Below are 18,639 nucleotides of genomic sequence, written 5' to 3'. Positions count from 1 at the left end.
GGTACAGAAAAAAAATCAGCAAATGAAGAATCCTCCGAGAAGCCTTCCCAAGCTGCCGGTACCTTGGACCGCATCCTCCTCGATGACGTGATTGCAGGTGATGAGCTCGCCTTCGACGTCTACCCCGGATTTGCTCCACTCAAGCTTCGGCAGCTCAGTAGCGCCTCGCAGCTAAATTCATCGTCGCTATAGTCTCGGTCGGGGAAATAAGAGTATGGTGGACACGGAGCGGACATGTAAGCAGCAATATTCGGCTTCCAATTCGCAACTGTCGAGGTCAATCAGTGTATACAGCCATGCCAGAAGGGAACAGGTTTGGCTTCACCTCTTGCCCAGGGTATATATCTCTTCCACTCTCTTTTGGCTTCCTTCCAAAGACGTGCAGCCCAACAGGTCACAATGAGGTCCAAGTCTCTATCGCTTAATACTTGCAGCAGCCTGAGACTTGGCGTGGACATCAACACTCCACTCTCCATCAGGATGGCCTCCTCTTCCACGGCTATAGTACGTCCGGTATCGTCCTTCCACTTCATCTGCTTGTTCTTTCGCCCTCGAACAGAACCGAGGTAGCCTGCAGCGCTACAGGAGGACCAGCCAGTAATCCCAGGATGGAGCTTGACATGGCTGTATGTGCGACTATCCCTTGTGTTCCCATTAATGGCAATGTGCCTTCGCGTGTGTAAACGGAATGAAGTATCTCGACAGGTATACAGGTCGTCCAGCCGAAAGCGAAGTCTTCCTTGTCCATTGTTCCTCGACAACCGATAACGGAGTTTCTTGATCGACAAAACTGAGGATGTTGCCCCACGAGGTGAGGCACTCAACTCATAGCGAGGGAGAGCGCTCCCAGCTGGATAGATGGAACGACCATCTAGTATGAGAGATATCAACTCGCTTGTTGGTAGTTGTACTCTTGGTCCATGACGGGACACTTCTTGGTATGTGGGTGGGCTAGGAAAGGCCATGAGGAATTGCTATCACAATCAACATCACAAGCCCAACAGCCAATATGAGCAATTAGGAATCTTCATTATTTAAACTATCAACCCATGCGTCCCTCCATAGGAACTTGTTATCACCCCCTCCATTGTTCTAACATGGTTCACCAGCTTGACGATAACTGGGTGCAACAGATCATGCTCGAGTCCCGGAACAGGCGGCTGTCGAGGGGTTGCTCCCAAAAGAGAAGAAAGCACGGCAAATATAGTTGGCAACAATCGAGTTGATGGGCAACAGTATGTTTCTTACATCACTATTCCCCCAGCCTTTCCATAACACCGATGCGACATCCATGGACCGCGTGACAGCGGCATAGCGAGGAGGCGCACCTGTCACTCGTGGTGGTATCGAGCTACGGGAACAAGGAGGGTATTAGAATGAGGAATGCCGAATGGCCGAGTATTGCAATTTCTAGAGGGATTTTTGCGTTGTATCTGAAGTGCTTTTGGCAATCAATCGGGTGACGAGAGTAGAAGCAAGGGTGTCTTCCCCTCTCGGCTTCTTTCACGGCTGTTCTCATAACTGATCACGATAGAAGAACATGGGGCATTGAAAGATTGAACCCTTTTAGAGCAGCTTTTGTGTCAACTTGGCAGGCGACAATCCTGGTTTCACAAATGCGGGAGACGGGTATCAGATGCCAAGAAATGCTTGTTTGCCTCGAAACTCCTATCGGCCGGCTTCAATCACTTTGTGGCAACGCCTCCAGTGAAGTGCCAGCCAATAGGGGCGATGATTTCAGGGTACAAAAGGGTGTCAGTTGGCATGCAAAAGAAATCCCGCTGCAAGGGTATCTGCACGAAACTAGTGACATATCAATGGTGGTGTAGCAGTGACGCCATGATGAGCGTGTCCGGATGGTCAAGAATCTTCAGAAGGGTGGACGGAAAGTCATAATGATGATGCCACCAGTTGTGCCGCATATCCGTGGCGAGAGGGATAAAGAAGGGCGGCTTTTTCGGTTCTGACGGATGCCAGACTTGAGTCGGCCATTCACAACCCCAACCCATGTACTCTGTTGGTTGCTCCCGCGGGAGTTGAAACGCTGCGATGGCATCTCGGGGAGGAGAGCCGAGGAATCACGAGAGTAATCCTGTTTACTGTGCATTGTGTTGTTACTGTGTCTATCAGCTTCCCGACCGGTCCAGGGTCCGATAACCTTGGTTTTGGAAAGGTAATGGAATCTTTCAGCCGCTGGCACATCCCGTTGAAGCTATTGCAAGGCGTCCGGATAACTCGGCCGGGATGGAAACCGCTCGCATGCCATAGGACGGATGCTTTACCGGATGTCGAGGAGGGGGAGCGGCATCTACGGGTGGTTACAGTTATGATCGTCACTCATCCAAATGGGTGAAGGCCAATTCTGGTGTGCAGACAATAAATAGCAAAGTCGCGCCGTGGGCAGAAACGAGAGATATCTGCAGATCATCCTGTAGAATACATACAGCTCATTGTAAGATCAATTGAAGTAGCAAAAGTGCATCAGCCATGCCTGGTCTGTTCCACCGCAAAAAGAAGGCTGGCGAAGGCGATCTCGAGGCTGGCGCCAGACGCCAGTCTCGAGGCCGCATCGGCAGCATCTACGTCCCAGGCGTGGAAGACCTCGGCGAATATCCAGCTCTGGACCGCTACATCAGCGTCTACCGCGATGAGCGACGCCGCAGCGCGACAGAGGAAGACACCACCGGCAAGAGTCGCAAGAAGCGATGGTGGCAGTTTGGAGGTGTCGATGCCGAAGAAACTGCCCCTGTTAAACAGGGGATACCAGAGTCTTGGCTCGAAACCGACATGACTACTGGCATTGCGTCTTCGGAAGTTGACATCAGGAGGAAGAGAGCTGGTTGGAATGAGCTCACAGCCGAGAAGGAGAACATGTTCGTCAAGTTTCTGGGCTTCTTCACGGGTCCAATTCTTTATGGCAAGTTGCTACTTTCTGTGCATGAGAATGGGATCGCTAACAAGAAGCCAAATAGTCATGGAGGTTGCTGCGCTGCTGGCTGTTGGTCTCGGCGACTGGGTCGACTTCGGAGTCATCCTGGGAATCCTCTTCCTCAACGCCTTTGTCGGGTTCTACCAGGAGAAACAAGCCGCCGACGTTGTTGCGAGCCTCAAAGGAGACATTGCTATGCGATGCACAGTTGTGAGGGACAGCAATGAGCAAGAGATTCCGGCTCGTGAGTTAGTACCCGGAGATATTGTAAGACACCCCTCCCCCTTTAACCGAGAACCATGTCTAACAGGTTGGCCAGCTCATTATCCAAGAAGGTGGCACCGTCGCCGCTGATGCGCGTCTCCTATGCGACTACACCCGGCCAGAAGACTTTGAGGTGTACAAGCGTCTCAGAGCCGAAGACAAGCTCGACCGCAGCGAAGAGTCGGACGAGGCAGAGGGAGACGAAGATCAAGAGCACGAACACAGCCAAAACACCGAAGCCAAAGGGGGTGATACAAATGGCAAAGAGCGCGATGGCGACTACCAACCTCAGGAACTTGGGTACCGCAGTCGTCCACTCGTTGCCATCGATCAGTCTGCCATCACTGGCGAGTCTCTTGCTGTTGAGAAGTACCTGGGCGACATGGTCTACTATACCACAGGCTGCAAGCGCGGCAAGGCATACGGCATCGTAACTCACACAGCCAGAGAATCCTTTGTCGGACGCACCGCAGACCTAGTACAAGGCGCAAAGGACCAGGGCCATTTCAAGGCCGTCATGAACAATATCGGCACTTCCCTCCTGGTTCTCGTCATGTTTTGGATCCTCGCTGCCTGGATCGGTGGTTTCTTTCATCACATCAGAATCGCAAACCCCGGATCGCAGAATCTCCTTCACTACGCCTTGGTACTGCTCATCATTGGTGTACCTGTCGGTCTGCCCGTCGTCACGACCACTACTCTTGCCGTGGGCGCTGCCTATCTGGCCAAACAAAAGGCTATTGTGCAGAAGTTGACAGCCATTGAGTCACTTGCTGTGAGTCTCAGACTTCCTCATAACATAGGTACACGAACTAACAAGGAATTACAGGGCGTTGATATCCTCTGCTCAGACAAGACAGGCACATTGACGGCGAACAAGCTCAGCATCCGTGACCCCTTTGTCTCTGAAGGCCAGGATGTCAACTGGATGATGGCCGTCGCAGCTTTGGCATCCTCTCATAACCTCAAGACGCTAGATCCTATCGACAAGGTCACCATCTTGACATTGAAGAGATATCCTCAGGCCCGTGAGATCCTGCAGCAGGGCTGGGTAACCGAGTCCTTCACGCCCTTTGACCCAGTCTCCAAGCGAATCACCACCGTGTGCCGTTTGGGCAGTGACCGGTTCACCTGTGCCAAAGGAGCACCCAGGGCTATCTTGAGGTTGGCAAACTGCTCAGAAGCAGACGGCAACTTGTACAGAGAAAAGGCTCAAGAGTTTGCTCGTCGCGGATTCCGTTCCCTGGGAGTCGCGTACAAGAAGAACGACGGCGACTGGATCCTCCTGGGTTTGCTCTCCATGTTTGATCCTCCGCGTGAAGATACGGCGCAGACCATCATCGAGGCTGGACATCTTGGTGTACCGGTTAAGATGCTGACGGGAGATGCCATCGCCATCGCCAAGGAGACCTGCAAGATGCTGTCGCTAGGCACAAAGGTGTACAACTCGGAGCGACTCATTCACGGCGGCTTGGCTGGCAGTGTACAGCACGACTTTGTCGAGCGTGCCGATGGCTTCGCAGAAGTATTCCCAGAGCACAAGTACACTGTCGTTGAGATGTTGCAACAGCGAGGTCATCTCACAGCCATGACAGGCGATGGCGTCAACGATGCCCCATCCTTGAAGAAAGCAGACTGTGGAATCGCCGTTGAGGGCGCTTCTGAAGCTGCCCAGGCCGCTGCCGATATCGTGTTTCTAGCCCCTGGCTTAAGCACCATCGTGCTGGCCATCAAGACGGCTCGCCAGATCTTCCAGCGCATGAAGGCATATATCCAGTACCGTATCGCGCTGTGTCTGCACCTCGAGATCTACCTCACGCTCTCTATGATCATCATCAACGAGACTATCCGCGTCGAACTTATCGTCTTCCTCGCCCTATTTGCAGACTTGGCCACGGTCGCAGTAGCCTACGACAATGCTCACTGGGAACCGCGCCCAGTCGAGTGGCAGCTCCCCAAGATCTGGGTCGTGAGTGTCATTCTGGGCATCCTCCTCGCCATAGGCACTTGGGTCATTCGCGGATCCATGTTCCTCCCCAGCGGTGGTATCGTCCAGAACTTTGGCTCAGTCCAGGAGATTCTATTCCTCGAGGTGGCTCTCACGGAGAATTGGCTCATCTTTGTCACACGAGGAGGCAAGACCTGGCCATCCTGGCAGCTCGTCGGAGCCATCTTTGGCGTGGACGTCATCGCCACCATCTTCTGCCTGTTCGGCTGGCTCTCCGGCAATGGAGAAGTGACTACTCCCAAGGACAACTTTAACCAGAGCAGCAATGGATGGGTAGACATCGTCACCGTTGTCATCATCTGGCTGTACTCGTTCGGTGTTACTGTCATCATTGCCATCGCGTACTATCTCCTGAACAAGATTTCCTGGCTTGACAACCTCGGCCGGAAGAACCGCAGCAAGAAGGACACAGCCATCGAGAACATCATCGGGCATTTGCAGAAGCTGGCTGTTGAGCATGAGATGGATGAAAAGACGGGCAAGAGCAGATATCTCCTCGTCGAAAAGGCTGGTGATGAGGAGGACGATATTTAGACGCACGCACACGATTCTACTGCTCTTATTCACATCTGGTCAGCATGGTATAGGTGGTTCATAACTCAAACATCATTTCTCTCGTATATTTTAGTTAATATACTTTCTTAAATTCCCAATGCTTCCTTGCGTCCCTTGCTCGTAGTATCAAGATATGGCGCTTCACCCAAACTGCAGACCCGGTCACCAGCCCGAGCCGCATCGTAGTCGTACGTAGCGCAGTGCAGCGTCGACCTATTATCCCAAATGGCGCAGTCATTCTTGCTCCATCGATATCTCACCTGGGCATCGTGGTTCTGCGTGACGAGGTTGAACAGGTAGCTCAGCAGCGTGTCGCTCTCATCTTTGGAGAGGCCGTTGATGCGCTTGGTGAAGCCCTTGTTGACGTACACTGACTTCCAGCCTGTGACTGGGTTCGTTCTGATGAGGGGGTGTACGGCAGAAAGGTTTTCGCCCTGGTTCAAAGGAGAACCACGGATGCCCTTGCGTAGAGGGTTGCCAAGACGGGCAGCTTCATCATGGAAGAAGGATGCGTCGTGGGTTGCAGTCAGTCCTTCGAGGAACTGCTTCATTGGTGGCGATAGCCGGTCGTAAATCTCGTAGCCAGAGGCCCAGAGCTAAGAATCACATTAGTACTTGCACTTGTTTGACTTGAGCGACCCAAGTAACATACTGTATCACCTCCAGTCGCTGGCAGTGTGTGAATCTTGAGCATTGCGTAGTCTGACGGGACCTTTTCAAAGGTGCTATCCTCTAGTCAGTATTCTTCCATCGTGCCATAGTTTTGAGGTGCATGTTAATTACTTACATGTCACTGTGCCAGCCTGCACTGGCAAACCGACTCACATCACTCAATTGATGCGTCAAACCACCTCCCTTCTTCTGCTTCTCGCTTGAGATGACACTGATCTGATCACCAAGCTCACTACCCTCCTCTGTTAAAGGATGAATATGCAGCCCAGAGCTAGCAGGACACCCAGCGACTTCTGTAAGACGAAGCATGAAATCCTTCATCTCTTCGGGAGTCACATCTTGGTTCTTGAGGAAGACAACTCCACGTTGCGAAATAGTGACAGCAAGGTCACGGATGAGCCTCTCATCCCATCGCAGCAGATCACGAATCTGGAGTCCAGTGTATTCACGACCAATTACGGGAGTGACATCGAGTTGTTGGACGTCGTCAAGGCTTCCCGTGTAAGTCAATGGCTGCGAGATCCGAGGCCGACTCTCTGGGTGGCCACCGAGGATGTGGTCGCCCAGGGTGGGATCTGCTAGTGAAGGTGCGGCAGAAGGCATGATGCAATATTTGTGTACAAGTTTTAATGAACAAGAAAAGGCATAGAAATGAAGGAACAAAGTCGTGCAATTGAATGGCAGTCAGTGAGGCTATATCAAAATCGGAGCGATCTTCCGCGATACTTGGTACCAAGTACAAGGACCGGCCAGGCTATCCCCGGACCGTTAAATGTCGAGTGGCAGCGTCGAATCACGGCGCGCGGCAAAGACGACATCGGGACTAGGAATGACATGCGAGGAGCTTTGGGCACGACGGAGAAAATCTCGGAGAGGAGAAGCCATCCCCACACCAACCCGAAGGAGTAGGTGAGATGACGCTAGAGGGGGGCCTCTGCAAGGCGCTGTATTGATGCTGCTATTCTTCAGTGTAAAGACGACCTCTTGCGTGAGGTACATGTAGCACCTTTGGCCGGGGCCCTTGAGATGGGTCATGAACCATTGCCAGAATTGGCTCCATGTCCATCTATGGCGTGCGCGGTCGCGCCACGCCCGTTCACTGGGATGTCGCCGCGGAGCGTCTTTCGGTAGACAAGAGGCCATGGGCAAAGAGTATATATCTTGACTAGAACCCCGAGTTGTGTTCCATTATCAGCGACAATCATCTCAGCATCGTTTCAGTGCATTCGATCCATTGCCAGTTGCCAATTGATTACCGATTACACCCGCATCCAACATGGGCACTGCAGATATTGAAGCAAGCCCTGCAGTAGCGGAGCGCTCCTCGGTGGATATCGCCAAAACCCAGGTCGGCGTCGGCAGACAAGAGCTTCACTCGGCTCTCCCTCCGCATGATACCTACGAGGGTGGTCACCGATGGGACCCGTCAGCCACATGGACTCCGGAAGAAGAGAAGAGGGCTGTGCGAAAGACGGATCTGCGTCTTCTCACTTGGCTGTGTTTGATGGTGAGTCTTGTCCTTGGCACTCGTACGAGATGGGCACTTACACGAGTTTCAGTTCTTTGGTCTTCAACTTGATCGTGGAAACCTTAGCAATGCTCTTGCAGATGACCTCTTGACCGACCTCGGTTTGACTACAGATGACTACAACAATGTGAGTATAAACGTACATCATTCTTGGGGTCTCTTGCTGATTCCGCTTCAGGGCACAACCATTCAGCTGCTATGCTTCCTCTCTGCCGAGTTCCCTGTGCAGTTCCTCACCAAAAGATTTGGCTTCAAGCGTGTCCTGCCAACAGTATGTCCACTTCGTTCTCTTGGATAACAAAACTCGGAAAACTAACTGGAAATTGTAGCTGATGGTATGCTGGGGGTTGGTCTGTATGTCTTCACTCTCCCTCACCCAACCCCAATCGTTTCGTTATTAACAACCACAAAGCAACTTTTCAAGCCTTCATGACAGGCAGAACCGGCTTTTACATCTCCCGAGCATTCATCGGTCTCTTTGAGGGCGGTTTCATCCCCGGTGTTATCCTCATGGCGACATATTTCTACACTTCGAAAGAGTTGTCCATTCGACTGGCTGCATTCTGGAGTACTCTCAACATTGCCAGTAAGCGCTTCTCCCCCTCAACACAAGCATCAAGCAGTACTCACACGTTTCAACAGGAGTCATCTCTGCCCTGCTGGCTGCCGGCTTCCTCGAAATGCGAGGCGTCGGCGGTCGCCCCGGCTGGTTCTGGCTTCTCCTCCTCGAGGGTCTCCTCACCGTCGTCATCGGCCTCGCCTCAATGGCCTACCTCCCCACCAGCCCTACAGGCACAAAGACGCTCATCTGGCGCAGCTCCTGGTATACTGAGCGCGAAGAGGTCATCATGATCAACCGCATCCTCCGCGACGACCCTGCAAAGGGCCTCACGGCGCTGACCGAGCCAGCCACCTTTGCAGATATCAAGGCGGCGTGGACTGACCCTTCGCTCTGGGGATTGTACTTCATCGGTCTTGTCGCTTATATCCCCGCGACTCCGGTTACGGCTTATCTGACTTTGACGCTCAAGCGTGTCGGCAACTTCAGCACCTTGGCTAGCAACCTCCTCACTGCGCCGTCGGCGGCCCTCCAGATCATCACCATGCTGGCTTTAGCGTACAGTTCAGAATACTTCAACGAGCGATCCTTCCATTGCCTTTTTGGGGAGATCTGGTCGCTTCCTCTCTTCACTGCGCTTCTCACGCTCCCAGATGAGGGCCGCGAATGGGGACGTTTCACCATCATCACCTTGATCTCGGGCTACCCCTACTTCCACCCTCTCGTCAGCTCCTGGATCTCTGAAAACTCATTCGACGTGAAGAAGAGAGCAGTAGCCGCAGCGACCTACAACGTGATCGTGCAAATGTAAGCCACCTCTCCAGTCTCTTCAGCCAAAACAGGTGCTGACAACCAAACAGCGGAAGCGTGATAGGCAGCCAGATCTACCGGTCCTGGGACTCGCCCTACTACAAGAACGGCAACAAGGTGTGCATATCGATCTTGTCGCTCTCGGTCGTCGTCTTCCTCGTGCAGCGCCAACACCTCATCCGCCTAAACAAGAAGAAGGAGGCACAGTGGGATCAGATGACGCCTGAGCAACAGATCGAGTACCAGACGGACAAGGAAGCCAGAGAGGTTGATGGAAACAAGCGACTTGACTTTCGGTTTGCGTATTAGAAGTAGATGTGCAAGATGTTGTGTATATAACTGCTGGGCAGGGCAGGGCAGCCACTCATTCTCTCTGATGGAGACGCACAATTGACTTACATGGTTCCTAGTCCTATCGCCCATCTTGCCAAGACTTTCAAACCACAGCCAAATCCGGTGGCCGCCACTCATGGTCGGTCAAATGCCCAACCTCGGCGACTCCGAAGGAAACAAGGTTGACTTGTCTCGTTTTTTCACATGCCCATGTCCAAGTCTCAAAAATGGTCTAGTATCTCTCGTATTTCCCCTTCGCATAATTATTCATCCGCTTATCCCAGTAATCTATCGTGAACCTATGTCTCAGGCTTCAAGCCAACCTCTCTCTCACCGCACACTCACTACAATTCACCTTCCAAGACATTTATAATCTTCCCCGGATAATCCAACCATCTCTCTCAAAATGGGCATCCTCGGAAACGTCGCCACCGGCCTTATCGGCGGCCTACACAGCTACATCCTCGTCCTCGAGATGTTCCTCTGGACAGGACCCCGCGGCCGCAAGGCATTCGGACTCACAAAGGAGTTCGCCGAGCAGACAAAGAGCCTCGCCGCCAGCCAGGGCCTCTACAACGGTTTCCTCTCTGCTGGGCTCTTCTGGTCGCTGCTCCACCCGAACCAGGAGTTTGCGACTCAACTCTCGACCTTCTTCCTTGGCTGCGTCGTCACTGCTGGCGCTTTTGGAGGCGCGACGGCCAACCCTCGCATTTACTACGTGCAGATGGCTCCTGCTGCCGTCTCGCTCGGTCTCGTTCTTCTTGGTCTCTAAATGCGAGAGTTTTGCGTTTTGGAATGGGGGAAAGGGCACAGCATCTGCATCATTGTTGTTTCAGTCGCGTGGGTGTAATGAGCAGGGTTGAGAGGACTAGGGTTCTCGCCATTCAAGCCGCTTCTTCAACGTCCATGCAGCGACATATCCTCGCGCAACGCTTGAAATGCGAAAATCGCCATGTCATCTGACACATGTCCCCCGCTGATCTTGTCAAGAGACACCTTGAATCTCACACACTCAGACAACTCAATCTCAACCTTCGGCTCTGCCCTACAAAGCCCCCATCCCTGACTCTCGACGCCTGTGACAGTAACAGACTGTATCCTCGTGAGGGCCTTGATGTCAAACCACATCAACTTGTTTTTTACAATTCGGACAAGGCGAAGATGAATACAGCATTGTTGTTGGTCGAGAATCGAGGCTGTGTGAAATAGGTGTGGATTGGATACCTGCAGGGCGGTGTGTCAGCGGACTCAGCCATCAATTCATTTACCATTTACCGATTCCTATTTTTGTTTCTCGCGATTCAACAACTTCAATTACCTATAATCCCTCCACGTCCTCGACACTACGTCCTTGCGACATGTCTTTCGCTTCTCTGCCAACCGAACTTCTTGAAGAGGTCGGGAAATATTGCGACGGTCAACAGCTTGCTTCCTTCGCTCAAGTCAATCGCAAGCTTTATGCCATCTTCAATCCTCTTCTTTACAGGCATAGCATTGCCAACGACTCGCCCTCCAAGGAATGTGTGAGGTGGGCCGTAGAGTATGGCTCGCTCAACACGCTCAAGCACGCTATTAGTCAAGGGGCAGACATCAACGGCTCTTGCGCGATAACGGAGGGATATGTTCTTTCTGGAATATCTTCAACACCACTGCATATCGCGACCGCGAACGGCTTCCATGAGATTGTGCAGTGGCTTCTTGACAATGGCGCAAGTTTGCATGAACCATCAGTCAAGCTGTGCAAGTGCAACGTGTTGGGCACTTATAAGTCGGGCCTCTTGTGGTATCCTCTGCATTTTGCAATATACCATAGCGATGAGGCCATGCTGCGGCTTTTCCTCCAGAAAGGTGCCTACTTCTCGGCGCACAGGATACCAGGCCTGCGATGCGCCATTGAGAGTGAACGGCTGGATATAATCGACCTCCTCATCCAGCAACCCAGCTTCGATCCTCATTACCAAGATCTGTATGAACAAAATGCCCTTCATTACGTCTCCAATGTCCAAAACCCCAGCGCCGCCTACCAGATCGTCCACAGGCTGGTCGATCATGGAGTGCCAATGAACGTCATAGCGCAAGGCATTACACCTCTCACGCTGCTCGTCACCGAGGCCAAGTACAAGCCTGCAATCGCATTGGTCGAGCGTGGTGCTGATCCCTACTTCGACGGCCACAATGAGAAAAGGTGTACACTGAGCTGGTGTTTTAATGATAGATGTATCGACCCGTCAGAGCCAGAGTCCGTGACCAAAGAGTTGAGGGAGGACCGACGCAAGCTGGTGTCCCTGCTCATTGCGAAAGGGGCCGACGTGAACAGAGTCGCGATTACTGGAGATGAACATCCCACGCCCCTCTGCTGGGCACTAGAAGGGGGTCAAGACGTCGAATGTATCAGGATTCTCCTCGATGCCGGAGCCAGCATCAGGAACGCTGTTACATATACAGATGGTTCCAAGACCGAGGGTCTGCTCCGTGTGCTCTTCCGCAAAGTCGGCGGCTTACCCCCATGGATTCCAAGGGTGGAGGGCCCTAGCGAAGCATTTTTTGAGCCTTACAAGGACTCTGTGCGTCTCTTGTTGGAGAATGGTGCGCGCATTGACTCGGTTGATGATGAGGTGTCAGCCTTGGGGATATGCTGTCAGATGGCAACTCCAAAGATAGGAACCTGGGCCCTCGAGTTTCTCGTGGACAATTCTACGCGCCGAAATGTCACGCTAGAGTTCGTTGAAGCTATTTTGGAGGATACGGAGGACGAGGCGGTACGCACGCTGTTGGGGCGGCTGCGAGACAAGTTAGCGGGAGATGGTGAGGATGATGAGGCAGAGACGGCTGACGAATAGAAAGAAAGATGACAATAATACAAGCAAGACTACAGCCTCACATCTTTCCGTTAATGCTTGCCACAGTTGCCAAGAAGCGATCCCTGTTTGTTCTTTATATGTTCCCACCTTGGCACCAGGACGATGTCTGTAAGTCTTAAGAGGAGTTAGGTCTCCAAGCCTCCTTGCCATTCTGGCGTCTCGTTTTTTCATTAACCCGTGTAACCAGGTAAGGCTTGTGCTCTTCGCCCATTGTACACAAAAACCCTTGTCTTGCCTCAGTTATAACCTTACCCAAGGTAAAAATGCGATATTCATCATGGCAATAATCGGCATCGGGAGTCTCACCCGTGTTGATACACGCTGATTGGCTGATATGTTCCACACCATCCTCGCCTTGCTCATCCAACGCGACAAAAAAAAATGTTGGACCCCGTTTGTGCTCCCAAGAACAAGACCAAGACGGCAACACACGTCGTCAGTGCCATTGCGAGGCGGATCACTATGACCCTTGGTCTACGCATCGCCAATGACTGAACCATGAAGACGCCATCAATATATTCAAGCCTCCGGGCGACGATGCGCCTGCCACAATTGGCTCGCGGCTCAGTCACGCCTTCCGTCGGGCCCAGCAACGCCGACCCGCCGATGATCCGTCACTTCCATCTGCAACGACCCCTCCCCCGCATCAGCTCTGGAGCTTCATCTCACCCATCAGCCTCAGCTTATTCTTCACTTCTCTCCAAAACACCTGTTGCTCACCATACTCGAGAACAATCTCGTTCCTTTTTCTCGAGCTTGACTGCAGCTTCCGCTCCCCGTACTGTTCTTTCTCGATCTGCTTGCGTCTCCCTTGGCCTCACCCCACCTACACCCTTCTCTTCTCTCCCTCGCCAGCAGCAGCGTCACTGCTCTTACCGCCGAGCCATGTATCGCAACGGGTCTGACGTCGCCAGTGCTAGCCTCGACATTCGTCGTGGTCGCGAGGTCCTCCCCAAGAACGTCAAGCCGCTGCATTACGATCTGACCCTCGAGCCCAACTTTGAGACCTTCAAGTATGAGGGTACCGTTGTTATCGATTTTGACGTTGTCGAAGACTCTACCTCTATTGCTCTCAACACTGTAGAGCTCGACATTCATGAGACCATCGTCGAAGCCAACGGCGCCACTGTCACGTCCTCCCCCACCCTCGACTACAACAAGGATACCCAGACCACGACCATAACCTTCGAGCAGACGATTCCTGCAGGACAGAAGGCGAGGTTGACTCAACGCTTCACCGGTACTCTCAACGATGATATGGCAGGCTTCTATCGCTCGTCATACAAGGATGAGCAGGGAAATACCAAGTACATTGCCACAACTCAGATGGAGGCCACCGATGCACGCCGTGCATTCCCTTGTCTTGATGAGCCAGCTCTCAAGGCTACATTCACCGTCACCCTGATCACTGACCACGACTTGGTTTGCTTGGGTAACATGGATGTTGCTTCCGAGAAAGAGGTCGATTCTGCGATTACAGGCAAGAAGCGCAAGGCCATCACCTACAACAAGACTCCCATCATGTCTACCTACCTCCTGGCTTTCGTCATTGGCGACCTCAAGTACTACGAGACCAACAACTTCCGAGTCCCGATCCGAGTTTGGTGCACGCCTGATCAGAATGTCGATCATGCTGTCTTCTCTGCTGAGCTTGCTGCGCGGACACTCGAGTTTTACGAGAAGCAGTTTGGCAGCGAATATCCCCTCCCCAAGATGGACATGGTGGCCGTTCCTGATTTCGCCGCCGGTGCCATGGAGAACTGGGGCCTCATCACTTACAGAGTTGTCGATCTTCTTTTGGACGAAAAGACCAGCAGCGCCACGACCAAGAAGCGTGTGGCCGAAGTTGTGCAGCACGAGCTGGCCCATCAGTGGTTCGGCAACCTGGTTACCATGGACTTCTGGGATGGTCTGTGGCTAAAGGAGGGTTTCGCAACATGGATGTCATGGTACTCTTCCAATGCCTTCTACCCCGAGTGGAGAATCTGGGAGGGCTACGTTATCGAGGACCTGCGCTCTGCCCTTGGTCTTGACTCGCTGCGCAGCTCGCATCCCATCGAGGTGCCTGTCAAGCGCGCAGACGAGATCAACCAAATCTTTGATGCCATCTCATACGAGAAAGGTTCGTGCGTTCTGCGCATGATTTCCAAGTACCTTGGCGAGGATGTCTTCCTTGAGGGTGTCCGACGCTATCTGAACAAGCACGCCTACGGAAACACAGAGACTACTGATCTCTGGGCTGCCCTCAGCGAAGCCAGCGGCAAGGATGTCGAGCGTGTGGCCGATATCTGGACCAAGAAGGTTGGCTTCCCCGTCGTTGCGGTCACCGAAGATGAGTCCAATGGCACCATTCACGTCAAGCAGAATCGTTTCCTTAGAACGGCCGACGTTAAGCCAGAGGAGGATGAGGTTCTGTACCCCGTGTTCCTCAACCTCCTGACCAAGGAAGGCCTCCAAGAAGATCTCGCACTCAACACGAGAGAGGCCGACTTCAAGGTGCCCGACTTTGACTTTTACAAGGTCAACTCGGCTCATTCCGGTATCTACCGCACTTCTTACACGACTAGTCGGCTTCAGAAGCTTGGCCAGAACGCCAAGGCAGGCCTTTTGGGTGTTGAGGACAGAGCCGGCATGATTGCCGATGCTGGTGCTCTTGCCGCCGCTGGCTACCAAAAGACATCCGGCTTGTTGGCTCTCCTCCAAGGCTTTGACTCTGAAAATGAGTTTATTGTCTGGGATGAGATTACACTCCGCATTGGCTCTCTCCGAGACGCCTGGATCTTTGAGGATGAAGAGGTCACCAAGGCCCTCAAGGCTTTCCAGAGAGATCTGGTCAGCAAGAAGGCCAACGAGGTTGGTTGGGACATCACCGATGCTGACGACCACATGACCCAGCGCTTGAAGGGTCTCATGTTTGGAAAGGCCGCCATGGTGGAGGACGAGCCCACCAAGAAGGCAGCCTTTGAGCTATTTGACAAGTTCATCAAGGGAGACCGAGATGCTCTACAACCTAACCTACGGCCCAGCGTCTTTGCAGTTGTGCTAACTTACGGTGGCGAGGCTGAGTACAATGCCGTGGTCAAGGAGTACGAGACGGCCAAGCAGAGCAGCGAGCGAAACACAGCACTTCGGTCCCTCGGTTTCGCCCAGGACCCTGCCCTCATCAAGCGTACATTAGAGTATACACTCAGCGATCAGGTCAAGACCCAGGACCTGTACATGCCTCTCAGCGCCCTCCGTGCACACAAGGAGGGTGTCATCGCACTCTGGACGTGGGTCAAGGAGAACTGGGAGGTCATCACTAAGCGTCTGCCGCCTGGCATGTCGCTTCTGGGTGATCTCGTATCCATCTCCACAAGCTCCTTTACTCAGGAGAAGCAGACTGCTGATGTGAAGAGTTTCTTCGAGGAGAAGGGCACCAAGGGTTTCGATCTTGAGCTGGCGCAGAGCCTGGATGCTATCAAGGCCAAGCAAAACTGGCTTGCGCGGGATAGAGAGGATGTCAAGGAGTGGCTCCGCGAGAATAAGTACCTGTAAACTAGAAGCACATGAACCTATAGAAAGGACAAGATGCTAAACATACGACACCACTAGAAATAGGTAGTCACAATCAAACCGTCAACATAGTAACGTGCTGTCTACTGTTGGCTCATAATTCGACCCTACTGATCATAATATATCTGCACAGGCAGGAGAGATTGACGGCTTACAAGAGGTCTCAACAAGCTTCGTCACATAGTCTCAAGTGAAACTGTTGATCAAACAAGGCATTTCTTAATGTGTCTGTTATACATGTACAAGTATACACGGTCGTACAACCTCGTCCCCATATATTTTTCTGTTCATATCTCATCTCTTCAAGCCTTGCCAGTGAGCCAATCACGCTCCATATTCTTGCCCAGCCCACCTGTACCAGTAACGGGCAGATCACGCTTCCGCAACTCCTCCTCAATGACCTTCCATCGGCCGACAGCGATCTCTCGGTCAATGGGGCCGATCCTCTTGCTGTGCACCTTGACGTTGGGCAGCGAGGGGAGATCAGTCCGGGCCTCGAGGATCTCGGCCAGCTTCTTGCCGCGCTTGGTGTTGTTGATGGTCAGGGCGAGGAAGTGGTGCGGGGTGCGGGCGGCACCGAGCTTGACGTCAGAGATGAGGCGGCCGGTGAGTTGGTAGAGACGCTTGCGGATCTGTAATGGTTGTTAGCATGTGGCAGTGGGTGTAAGTAGGGGATATCATACGGCAAACTTGAGGTGGTCGTTGAGGGCGACGGTCTTCCATGAAGCATCCCACGCCTTGACAATCTCCTGAGCCTCCTCGACGGAGATCTTGGCCACCTCCTCAGGCTGCTCAGCTTCGCTCGTCAACCGTCCAGTGACAGCTGAAACATCGCCCTTGAGCGTAGCCTTTCCATCCTGGACCTGGAGGTCCACGGCCAGTGTCTGGTCGAGCTCGCTCCTGTCGCTAGGACGCCACTTCTTGGCCACCAATCCCTCGAGCAGACCCGCCTCCTGTAGCGAAAGGGCCTCAACGACGGCCTGGCGCAGGTACACCTCCAGCACGGCCTTGTCCTGCACCTTGTCGGCGCTGCCGAAGCCGCGGAAATCGCTCTCCTCGCCCCAGTGTCCGGGCTGCTCCCACCACGTCTTGAGCGGCTCAATCTCCTCCAGACCATCGATAGTAGTAGCCGGTGTGTAGGACGGGTCGACAGACTGAATCTCTTCCTCTGTCGCAGCCTCTGTGCGTTTAGGTGGTAGAGCAAGACGAGATTCCTTGATGGCTCGAGGGGTCCGGTCACGCCGCGGCTGGTACTCCAAAGCCTCCTCCGGCAGGTTCGACTCGTCCACGGGCTCGGGACGCTGTGTGTAGGGATCCTCAGGCCCGGGGGCCTCACCCTTCCAGAGCTTACCACGGACCCATTCCGTGTTCTTGCCGATGCGGGCGGGGGACGACGTCGAGAGGGCGGCGGCGCGGGCGGCGAAGGGGATGCGATTGACGGATGTCGATGGCGCTACGGCCGATTGCAGGGACGATAGACCCCGCACCCGCGGTATTCGAGGCATTGTGAAAGTTAGGGAGTGGACTTTAGGACGTTCCTTTCGAGGATGAGGTCGAAAAGATGGTGGTACAAGGTCCAAAGGGAACTTTTTCCGGTGTGGTCGCATTAGCCAATGAGATGGGACGAGGCTGACAAGTGACCCACTTTGCCGCGGGCTTGTCGATAGCCTCAAGTGAGTGACGTGCGACCTTCCACTACATGAGGATCTATCAAGGGAACCTCGATCCGACACTTGAAACTCTTCCAGAATGGCGCGCATATCATTCATCATACTCCTACTGGGAGCCTTCATATCGCTAGCGGCAGCATGTACGTTCACCCCTGACGCGCGTCTCCAACAACGAGGTGTCTAACGAGTCGCAGCCGCGCCGACCTTTTGCAAATGCACATGCTTCAAGAACAGCACCATCATCCCCCTCGGCCCCAAGGGTGAACGATCCCCTTCCCAGCTCCGCCGCTCTGCAGTCCTCGACTACGGTGACTTTACCCCCGCAAACGAGATCCGCTCTGAGCTGGAGCCGCGCTCCAAGTCCAAGTCGTGTTCCGAGTGCACAAAGGCGTTCTGTCTCAAGCAGGGCATCAGCTTTTGCAAGGGCGCTACAGAGGAGGATGTCACTACCCTGTGCTTCCAGCGTGACAGTAACAAGGACAAGATCATTGTGTGGGGATTCATCATTGGCACGGTCGGCTTGCTGGGCTGGGCTGCATTCAAGAAGGTTGTTTCGTGGCGCGAGGGCCCTGGACTAGGAAGGCAGAGCTACGCCCCGATGCCAGGGAATTTTCGATGAGGTCACAGAGTTGTTTATGCGGTGGCTGGCTCTGACTGCGATACGGCTTGATTTCGCCAACACGAGGATTACTGGTATAGAACGGAGTTTGGAGTTTGATCTGGGAGGGTATCATGACTATCATTTTGGCTCCAAGTGTGTCAACTTTCAATACAGACTACACAGGCGCTTTCCTGGACGCTGTGTTTTCGTATCCATGCAAAGCATGCATATATCCAAAAGCATCCATCGTGACAATTTTTGAATGCAAACCTAGATGCGCCGACTCTTTTGTTT

The 18,639-nt window shown here is 53.2% G+C and overlaps 8 protein-coding genes across 8 annotated transcripts; 6 read left to right on the top strand and 2 right to left on the bottom strand.

Moving 5' to 3' along the window:
• Positions 1-2,487: 2,487 nt before the first annotated feature.
• Positions 2,488-5,735, top strand: NCS54_00371500 (Plasma membrane ATPase; the record flags this gene model as incomplete). The annotated part of the gene is made up of 4 exons (XM_053149277.1): positions 2,488-2,921; positions 2,965-3,196; positions 3,249-3,968; positions 4,023-5,735. The coding sequence occupies 4 exons, from the start codon at positions 2,488-2,490 to the stop codon at positions 5,733-5,735; spliced, it is 3,099 nt and encodes a 1,032-aa protein (XP_053005252.1).
• A 107-nt stretch (positions 5,736-5,842) lies between these two features.
• NCS54_00371400 (TauD domain-containing protein) lies at positions 5,843-7,031 on the bottom strand (the record flags this gene model as incomplete). Its single annotated transcript, XM_053149276.1, has 3 exons — positions 5,843-6,352; positions 6,409-6,481; positions 6,544-7,031. The coding sequence occupies 3 exons, from the start codon at positions 7,029-7,031 to the stop codon at positions 5,843-5,845; spliced, it is 1,071 nt and encodes a 356-aa protein (XP_053005251.1).
• A 673-nt stretch (positions 7,032-7,704) lies between these two features.
• Positions 7,705-9,634, top strand: NCS54_00371300 (MFS domain-containing protein; the record flags this gene model as incomplete). The annotated part of the gene is made up of 7 exons (XM_053149275.1): positions 7,705-7,935; positions 7,988-8,083; positions 8,135-8,227; positions 8,286-8,310; positions 8,369-8,542; positions 8,599-9,322; positions 9,376-9,634. 7 exons carry the CDS (start codon positions 7,705-7,707, stop codon positions 9,632-9,634), a joined length of 1,602 nt encoding a protein of 533 aa, XP_053005250.1.
• Positions 9,635-10,064: 430 nt separating this feature from the next.
• On the top strand, positions 10,065-10,430 carry NCS54_00371200 (Hypothetical protein; the record flags this gene model as incomplete). Its single annotated transcript, XM_053149274.1, has 1 exon — positions 10,065-10,430. The coding sequence occupies one exon, from the start codon at positions 10,065-10,067 to the stop codon at positions 10,428-10,430; it is 366 nt and encodes a 121-aa protein (XP_053005249.1).
• Positions 10,431-11,016: 586 nt separating this feature from the next.
• NCS54_00371100 (Hypothetical protein) lies at positions 11,017-12,498 on the top strand (the record flags this gene model as incomplete). The annotated part of the gene is made up of 1 exon (XM_053149273.1): positions 11,017-12,498. The coding sequence occupies one exon, from the start codon at positions 11,017-11,019 to the stop codon at positions 12,496-12,498; it is 1,482 nt and encodes a 493-aa protein (XP_053005248.1).
• A 711-nt stretch (positions 12,499-13,209) lies between these two features.
• NCS54_00371000 (Aminopeptidase) lies at positions 13,210-16,056 on the top strand (the record flags this gene model as incomplete). The annotated part of the gene is made up of 1 exon (XM_053149272.1): positions 13,210-16,056. The coding sequence occupies exon 1, from the start codon at positions 13,405-13,407 to the stop codon at positions 16,054-16,056; it is 2,652 nt and encodes an 883-aa protein (XP_053005247.1). The 5' UTR covers positions 13,210-13,404.
• A 320-nt stretch (positions 16,057-16,376) lies between these two features.
• On the bottom strand, positions 16,377-17,579 carry NCS54_00370900 (Hypothetical protein; the record flags this gene model as incomplete). The annotated part of the gene is made up of 2 exons (XM_053149271.1): positions 16,377-16,706; positions 16,758-17,579. The coding sequence occupies 2 exons, from the start codon at positions 17,577-17,579 to the stop codon at positions 16,377-16,379; spliced, it is 1,152 nt and encodes a 383-aa protein (XP_053005246.1).
• A 244-nt stretch (positions 17,580-17,823) lies between these two features.
• On the top strand, positions 17,824-18,363 carry NCS54_00370800 (Hypothetical protein; the record flags this gene model as incomplete). Its single annotated transcript, XM_053149270.1, has 2 exons — positions 17,824-17,884; positions 17,939-18,363. The coding sequence occupies 2 exons, from the start codon at positions 17,824-17,826 to the stop codon at positions 18,361-18,363; spliced, it is 486 nt and encodes a 161-aa protein (XP_053005245.1).
• Between the last annotated feature and the right edge of the window lie 276 nt (positions 18,364-18,639).

The sequence above is a fragment of the Fusarium falciforme genome, chromosome 3 (assembly GCF_026873545.1).
Source record: "Fusarium falciforme chromosome 3, complete sequence".
Classification (NCBI taxonomy): Eukaryota; Fungi; Ascomycota; class Sordariomycetes; order Hypocreales; family Nectriaceae; genus Fusarium; species Fusarium falciforme.
This window is presented reverse-complemented; position numbering and strand designations above follow the sequence as displayed.